The sequence below is a fragment of the Colobus angolensis genome, unplaced genomic scaffold (assembly GCF_000951035.1).
Source record: "Colobus angolensis palliatus isolate OR3802 unplaced genomic scaffold, Cang.pa_1.0 Scaffold133, whole genome shotgun sequence".
NCBI classification, from domain to species: domain Eukaryota; kingdom Metazoa; phylum Chordata; class Mammalia; order Primates; family Cercopithecidae; genus Colobus; species Colobus angolensis.
Genome location: NW_012114411.1, coordinates 585,881 through 594,950, shown reverse-complemented (window position 1 = coordinate 594,950; position 9,070 = coordinate 585,881). Strand labels below are relative to the sequence as shown.

At 44.4% G+C, this 9,070-nt stretch overlaps 1 protein-coding gene across 1 annotated transcript in view; it reads left to right on the top strand.

Moving 5' to 3' along the window:
* The first annotated feature begins 1,045 nt into the window (after positions 1-1,045).
* UPF2 (UPF2 regulator of nonsense transcripts homolog (yeast)) overlaps positions 1,046-9,070 on the top strand; it is a 141,209-nt gene continuing 133,184 nt past the window's right edge. Inside the window, exons 1-2 of the mRNA XM_011934286.1 lie at positions 1,046-1,180; positions 8,475-8,857. Of these exons, the coding sequence (XP_011789676.1) occupies positions 8,493-8,857 (365 nt within the window). The 5' untranslated portion in view covers positions 1,046-1,180; positions 8,475-8,492. The remainder of the gene's footprint in view (positions 1,181-8,474; positions 8,858-9,070) is intronic.

The window sequence follows — 9,070 nt, the reverse complement described above, 5'->3', positions numbered from 1 at the left end:
CTACTCGTATCATGTTCGCAGAACCCAGCACTGTTTCAAGGCCAGATGCACCATTTCAGCAATTCAGGGGAAAATAAGCAGTGTGAATAAACTGATAACCCATTTTTAAAAGTCGGCCTGGGTTCGCATTCAGAAGAAATGTCGACGCTAGCCATTTTTTAAAAAATGGGTGATTTGGTAACTCAGGGAGGTCTTTCCACTGTAATAAAAATCTGCTTGTTAGAACCGGGTGTTTTCTAAGAAGTGTATGGAAAAAGCCTTGATTCTTCCTCGCCCTGGGTGGTTTTTACGTCGAACACCTATAACTGCTACTGAAATCCCCCCGCGGGACTTTCGATGTCTTCTAGGGCATTCTTAAAACTAGACCCATTCCTAAGCGACTCCCACCTCCCAAACCAGCCATATGCTTTAGTTTCTCCAGTTTTCAATTTTCTAAATCTTCAACGACTCCCCTCGAATTAGTCCAATCAAACTTTCTCTTCTTAGACCTCTTCCTTACGTTCGTACCAGGAAACTCCCAGGAGAATCACGTGCCCAGGCTTGTCCTTAATGGCGCTCCGTAACCCTCCCACTATTCCACCACCCTTCCTCGCCTCCCGTGAGCTCCGCCCCGCCCCATTCGCGCTTCCCACCCCCATCCCCCGCGAAGTGCTTGCGCCTGCGCAGCTCCAATTCAGGCGCTTTCCCTTTCCTGGCGACCAATCCACTTCCTGCCTCGGGTCCTCGGAACACTCCACCTCTCCGCTGGGGCCCTGGCTTGAGGTGCTGGTAGTGGCTACCTTACGCATTACCTGTCTGAAAAATTCGCTCTTCTCATCGACTGGGAAATTTGGAAGAGCCATTAAGTGGGTGGCATTTATATGAACCTTTGCCCCGGACCCGCCACCCCAGAGTCAAGCTGAGGGCATCGGCATGCCACGGGGAGGGCGATCAGGACTGTTTATAATCGGGCAGTCGCGCGGACGGCCTTTTCCCTCTCGCCTCCTTCCGCCCCGCCCCCACTCTCAACCCGGCCGCGCTGGTGAGTGGCGGGCGGGAGGGCCGGCGGGCGGAGGGAGGAGGGGGAGCTAAGGGAAGGCGGGCCCTCGGCTGCGAGATAGGTGGGGGGAGGGGAGGGGAGAGCCCGAGCGCTGGAGTTGGTGCTGGGAAACCCGGGGCTAATGTTGACAACAGGCTCGAGGTGAGTCCCGGGGATCCTCCTTCCCCTCCGCTCCAACGATCGGGAAGAAACGGGGCTGGGGGGCACCGGCCTAGAGTCCTACTCCCTGGGGGACCCCAGAGGCGACTCCGCACTCCAGCTCTCCGGGGTCGGCGAGCAGTGGAGGGACCGCGGGTCCGGCGTCGTTCTCCTCAGACCCCCTCTCTCCGAGGCTCCCATCAACACGGGAGCCCCCGGGCCGGGCCGGGCATGGGGGGCGGTGGAGGAGGTGCCTGCCCCACATGCCTGGGCCGGGCCTCGGGGCTGGAGGCGGGGAGCCCGCGGTGGAGGGGCGAAGGTGTTCGGGGGCGTGGAGGAGAGCGAGGGGAGGTCGGGGGAAGCTCCTCGGGAGCCGGGAGGGAAGCGAGGGCGAGGAAGTGGGGAGGGCGCGTGTGTGGGAGGCTGCGGAGTGGGGAGACCGGCCGGGGAGGCTTCTGTGGCGAGGGAGTGTGGGGCGAGAAGTTGGGGTTGGGGCAGCGATGGTCCGCGAAGGTGACCGTGGATACCTGTGGGAAGGGGAGTTGTGGCGGGGAAGTGGTGTGGTGGGTGTAGACGTTGCCACACCACCAGAGCAGGGGTTTGTAGGAGAGGTGTGTGTAGGTGGAGGGGCTTGGAGTGTATCTGGGGATGGTGGGCATGGGCTGTTTGGGTGACTTCCTTTTAATCACATAGGCTGGTTGATTCTTCACTTTGCCTTCACCCCTTCAAGGCTCCAGGCACTCTCTTCTTGCTAGGACTGTTGGACTAAGAAAGTGACCACAGGATATTTGGTCCCCAGGTTGGCAGAGCAGAGCCAGCTGGGTCCACTCTGGGGTGATCGGACCTTCAGTTCTCTTGCTCTTCTTGGAGGACTTACACGACACGAAGTGATGCATCAGATCAAAGTGAAACGCTCGCTGACGCTTTATCTCATTTCCATAGTTCTTAGGTGTTCCTTAACATCGTCAGTCTCCTCATTTGTGAGCTGGGACAATTTCTAACAATTCTTAACACGTCCTTTATACTAAGGATGTTCTTTAAAAAATGAAGTCAGAAACTGAGAGAGGGTGTTCCTGTGCTGTTCTGTCCTTACAACATTTTGACTAAGAATTGAAAGGTGAAACAGCATTCTCTCACTCTGGAGTGTTTTCGGAGCACTCTGATTGGGATTTCATACATAACCCATATGGTACTTTGCAAGGGAATGTCTTTAAAAAGGAAACACTCCCTTTTGTGCCCTCTTCCCCCCATTACACTCCACTGGTACTTTTACTAGTAAATTAGTTTTACTTTCTTTTGGGAGTTCAGAATATATTTAGAATACCAAATAAAATATACAGTTCAAGTGACAGGACACTATTTTGGGAGCTAGGAAGGTGGTTTTAAAGCAGGTTTCCTTTTAAGGGTAGTCTGAATATAAATTGTATTCAGCAAACTAATTTGTAACAGCTAATCGGATTCCAGTGAAAAGATCACGACTTTTTCTCGTTACTATCTTGAGAAAGGACCTTTTTAAAATTGTAGTTTGGACTAGAAAAACTTTTGGAAACACTTTAGATGAAAAGTTTGGCTGTTAAAGCTTGAAGTTATTGAAATAAGAATTTTAGCATTTTATTAAATATCATTTAGTGCTCAGTTGTTTAAGTCGACATAAAACAAACGTGTTTTGAGGTGAATCATGGTGTTTGTATATTTTATTCGTTTTAGTGTAGGTAGTGAAAAAGAGCACTGGGTAGTGAGTGTTGATCCAGCCATGGAAACTAGCTGTGTAGTCTTGGGTAGGTGACTCTGCTGCTGTCCTTGGAATGTAAAAATTGAGGATAGAAGTAGATAAAATCTAATAGTCTTTATCTGACTTTACAAATCTTTCCTTGTATGCTGAACTTCTCAGTGTTCTTTGTGAGAGAACATTTATTAATGCCTCCCTCATGCTAGTTACTATGCTAGATTTTTAAGAACTTTGCAAGATAGATAGCAGTATATCCTTCTTATTGATAAATAGGTGGACTCAGAGAAGTTGTTGCCTGATTTCTGTAGCTATCAGCCTGCAGAGTTGGGATGCAGATTTAAAATCTATCGACTTCCAAGCCCATGTATGTTGTTTTCACAAGTTGCATTGCTGCCTCTTCATGAACTTTTAGATTTTTGTCTTATTTTTTTGTTTACGGAAATTTAGTTCCAAGTATACTTTGGGTGTATGCTTGTAATGTAAGGTTGAAGTGATTGAAAGAAGATACCAGTCTCAGGACTTAAGGGTTTTATGGAGAATCTGTTTTATTATGCTCTAGGGTAGAGTCTGTTCCTTTTTTTTTTTCTTGAGACGGAGTCTCGCTCTGTTGCCAGGCTGGAGTGCAGTGGCACCATCTCGGCTCACTGCAACCTCCACCTCCTGGGTTCAAGTGATTCTCCTGCCTCAGCCTCCTGAGTAGCTGGAACTACAGGCATGTGCCACCACACCCAGTTAATTCTGGTATTTTTAGTAGAGACAGGCTTTCACCATGTTGTTGGCCAGGATGGTCTCCATCGCTTGACCTCGTGATCTGCCTGCCTCAGCCTCCCAAAGTGCTGGGATTACAGGCATGAGCCACTATGCCTGGCCCCGAGTCTAATTCTTGAACGCCTACTGTAGCTTTATTTTATGTAGTAAGTACTTAAAATTTAATTAACGAATGAATCTTATTAAAGAGTCATAAAAGTTTGGGACTTTGTTGAACTAATAAATGATGATCTTTGTGAATTTGTCAAATACTACATGAATTTCTTAATCTTTTCTTTGAAGAATTTAAGATTTTATTTTATCTTTAGAAATGAGACATGAGACCAGCCATGGTGACTCATGCTTATAATCCCAGAACTTTGGGACACCAAGGTGGGTGGATCACCTGAGGTCAGGAGTTTGAGACCAGCCTGACCAACATGGAGAAACCCCTTCTCTACTAAAAATACAAAATTAGCCGGGCATGGTGATGCACGCCTGTAATCGCAGCTACTCGGGAGGCTGAGGCAGGAGAATGGCTTGAACCTGGGTGGCAGAGGTTGCGGTGAGCCGAGATCGTACCTCATTGGACTCCAGCCTGGCAACAAGAGCAAAACCCCACCTAAAAAAAAAAAAAAAAAAGAGAGAGACATGAATTGTAAGTTCTGATGCCATTCTTTGTAGTTTCCTGTGGTCCTGAAATGTTACTTGTTGATGTATCACATCAGAAAATGTGAAATCTATATAAACTTTTTTTCACTTAATGATTAATATCCCTCAATAACATCATGTTATTACTATAGATATTAAGTTGTCCCCATATGTTTCAGCCAGAGTCTGCTAAAAGTTAAAAACATTGTGTAAGAACTGCTTAACCACTATGAAGGATTCTTTCTACTCTTGAGATTCATAATTCTATGGTTTGCTATAGTCAGTATTTACAAACAAGTCTTCCATCTTGCAATTTGGTACTCTTAGGATTCTTTGGTTCAGAGAATGGGTTCAGATTCCCATTCTGTCCCCAGCTATGCAGGCCTTGGTCAAATTACTTGGTCAAGTCTCAGTTTACTCATTTATAAAATAGCGAAAATAATACCTACCTCATAAAGATTTTAGTATTAAATGAGATAATGTATATAAAATGTTTAGTATGGTACCATGAGTAGTAAGTATTAGTATTATAGTCTCTTTGAAAGTTTGCTTGGTTTAAGGGCATGATATTTTCACATTAAAGTTGGATATTTAATTGAAAATGTAGAAGAATCAATAACTACACTTACAGATAATATAAATGCTGGCCGGGTGTAGTGCCTCATATCTGTAATCCTAGCACTTTGGAAGGCAGAGGTGGGAGAATCCCTTGAGCCCAGAAGTGTGAGACCAGCCAGGGCAACATACTGAGACCTTGTGTCTATTTTATTAAAACGGGTTTTTTTTAAAATTAAAAAATAGATAATATAAATGCTAATGTTGTCTTGGCGTAGAAAGAATGCTTTTTCATTTTTTGTTGTTGTTGTTGCTTTTTTTTTTTTTTTTTTGAGACAGAGTCTCTGTCTGTTGCCCAGGCTGAAATGCAGTGGTGCTATCTTGGCTCACTGCAGCCTCCGCCTCCCGGGTTCAAGTGATTCTCTTGCTTCAGCTTCCCGAGTACCTGGGGTTGCAGGCGCCCTCCACCATGCCTGGTTAATTGTATATTTAGTAGAGACGGACTTCACCATGTTGGCCAGGCTGGTCTTGAACTCCTGACCTCAAGTGATCCTCCTGACTTGGCCTCCCAAAGTGCTCAGATTACAGGAATGAGCCACGGTGCCCAGCCTGCTTTTTCATATATTAAAGGTAATTTGTGTGTGTGTGTGTGTGTGTGTGTGTATGAGAGATGGAGTCTCACTCTGTCGCCCATGCTGGAGTGCAGTGGCACGATCTCAGCTCACTGCAACCTCTGCTTTCTGGGTTCAAGCAGTTCTCCCTCAGTCTCCCCAGTAGCTGGGGTTACAGGTGCCTGCTACCACACCCAGCTAATTTTTGTATTTTCAATAGAGATGGGGTTTCGCCATGTTGGCCAGGCTGGTCTCGAACTCCTGACTTCAGGTGATCCGGCCACCTTGGCGTCCCAAATTGCTGGGATTACAGGCATGAACCACTGTGCCCAGCCCCTAATGGCGATTTTAAAAATAGGACCAACAGCTTTTTTGTTGTTCTGAGTTTTACCAGTGGAGTTAGCTAAAGCTTTTAGGTGTCACTATCAAAATAAATGCATAGAACAAGGGAGTGGAGAGCAATGAGGGAGTAAAAGAAAAAATAGAAGGAAAAGGTAGCTATGAGAAGGTATAGGTTGTGGCATGTACCTGCAAAAATTAAAGCTTTTCCATTGGCCTAGGTTGCTTTCTGTGGTATTAACATTTTATTAGAGTACTGAAGTAAAGTATTTTTGTATTTAAAAAATGTCAATATTGCAAATGCTTTTTTTGGTAACCTAGTTTTAAGTGCTGTAATTTAAAACCTATACTTGAAAATATTTAAAGATACTATTGCTTTTAATAAAAAAAAAAAAAAAAAAAACTAAGGGGTGGCCAGGCGCTGAGGCTCATGCTTGTAATCCCAGCACTTTGGGAGGCCAAGGCAGATGGATCACTTGAGGTCAAGAATTCAAGCAGCCTGGCCAATATAATGAAACCTATCTTTACTAAAAATACAAAAATTAGCTGAGCGTGGTGGCACACGCTTATAATCTCAGCTACTTGGGAGGCTGAGGTGGGAGCATCGCTTAAACCCGGGAGGTGGAGGTTGCAGTGAGCTGAGATCATGCCACTACACTCCAGCCTAGGCAACAGAGTGAGACTCAAAAAAAAGAAAAAAAAAAAAAAGAAAAAACAAACACTGAAGCTCAAAAATACAATGACTCATGCCTGTAATCCCAGCATTTTGGGAGGTGCAGGTGGATGGATCACTTAAACTCAGGAGTTCGAGACCAGCCTGGTCAACATGGGGAAATCCCATCTCTACTAAAACTGCAATTATCTGGATGTGGTGTTGAGCACCTGCTGGCCCAGCTACTTGGGGGGCTGAGGCAGGTGGGTCACTTGAGCCCAGGAGGTCGAGACTTTAGTGAGCTGCGATCGTGCTGCCGCACTTCAGCTTGGGTGACAAAGTGAGACCCTGTCTCAAAAAGAAAACAAAAAACTAATAAATTTAGGTAATTTTCTACTTCTAAAATAGAATTTTGATTTTCTTTTTTTTCTTGAGATGGAGTTTTGCTCTTGTTGCCCAGGCTGAAGTGCAGTGGCAGGATCTCGGCTCACTACAACCTCCGCCTCCCAGGTTCAAGCGATTCTCCTGTCTCAGCCTCCCGAGTAGCTGGGATTACAGGCATGCGCCACCATACCTGTCTAATTTTATATTTTTAGTAGAGACGTGGTTTCTCCATGTTAGTCAGGCTGGTCTCGAACTCTAGACCTCAGGTGATCTGCCCACCTCGGCCTCCCAAAGTGCTGAGATTATAGGCATGAGCCACTGTGCCCGACCGCATTTTGATTTTCTTATATACAACTCTTAGATAATTTAAGAGTTGAAATGTGAAACACTGTGCCTAAAAGAAATTAGACAACTAGTTCTGAGTAGAGAAATACATTTTTAGAAAATAAAAATTCAGAATTTTCCTGAAAAGTAGTTTTTTGTTCCATAGTTACTTTCAGTTAACTGTAAGCCTGTACTATAGGCCAATGCTATCCAATAGAGCTTTCTGTGGAAATGTTCTGTATCTGTCCTGCTATGTATGGAAGCCATTAGCCACATGTGGAGTTGAGCACTTGAAATACAGATACTGTCTGAAGAACTGAATTTCACGTTTTATTTAATTTTGATTAATTTACATTTAAGTAACCACATATGACTAGTGCAGCAGTTTTGGGGTGATAATTTTGTCTCCAAAGGATATTTAGCAATGTCTGGAGTTATATTTGGTTGTCAAAATGAGGGAGGAGCTACTTGCATGCACTGCATAGCAGGCAGGGACACCGCTAAACCTCCTACGGAGCACATGGTGGCCCCTTCCCTCTAAAACCAAAGAAGTATTGTGCCCAAACTGTCAGTGGTGCTGAACTTTAGAAACCCTGGGCTAATAACTACTCTGTATTGGCAGATATAGCACGGAACATACGGATTTTATGTTCATGTTTATTTATAAATTAACTTTGACTAGTATAGATGAAGAAGTTAAAAGTCTAGTTTAATTTGAGATAGTTAACAGTTTTTGTATCTGAAAGGTTGGTGATAAGGTTAGAGCAATGAAGTGAGATTTGTGAGTCTGCTGTTCTGTTTTGTCTGTTGACATATAGGAGGCAAGGGCTTGTTTTTGTTTCCTTTCTCAGCTGAAATACTGAGATTGAATATTATATGAAATAGTGAACCACCGTCTTTCATGGTTGTCAAATGCTACGGTTAAAGCTGACTCAAAATGTTCACAGATATATTCTGAAGTATTTACAATGCAATGACATATTGTTTTGGAGTTGATAGTGGCTGAATCTGAGTGATGGGTACGTGGAGGTTCCTTATGTTATGCTCGCTACTTTTGTTTGGGCTTGGATTTTTCCTTATAAAAAGTAAAAAGCAAGTACTTAGACATGGGCATAACTAATAATGATAGGATGAGGAATGTGACCAATAACTTATTTTGTTACAGAAATGGTATTCATTTTACATGCCCGCATTTACTGTTTTACAATTGCCAAGTTGTATTAATATGTTCTGTTTAAAAAATAGTGTCATATCATTTAAAAAAGTCACTGCATCTACGGTACTGACATCATTTCCCTCTTACAGATTGTCCTGGGTCACATAATGCCAGCTGAGCGTAAAAAGCCAGCAAGTATGGAAGAAAAAGACTCTTTACCAAATAACAAGGAAAAAGACTGCAGTGAAAGGCGGCCAGTGAGCAGCAAGGAGAGGCCAAAAGACGATACCAAGCTCACTGCCAAGAAGGAGGTCAGCAAGGCCCCTGAAGACAAGAAGAAGAGACTGGAAGATGATAAGAGAAAAAAGGAAGACAAGGAACGCAAGAAAAAAGACGAAGAAAAGGTGAAGGCAGAGGAAGAATCAAAGAAAAAAGAAGAGGAAGAAAAAAAGAAACATCAAGAGGAAGAGAGAAAGAAGCAAGAAGAGCAGGCCAAACGTCAGCAAGAAGAAGAAGCAGCTGCTCAGATGAAGTAAGGCAGTTGATTGTATTTATTGATGTGAGGGAATGGGAAGATTGGAATATTTTGGGAAAAAAAACATTATTTGAAATATAGCGTCCTGGGTGCAGCTCTTTAAGAATTGGGAGTATCTTGGCCGGGCGCTGTGGCTCAAGCCTGTAATCCCAGCACTTTGGGAGGCCGAGACGGGCGGATCACAAGGTCAGGAGATCGAGACCATCCTGG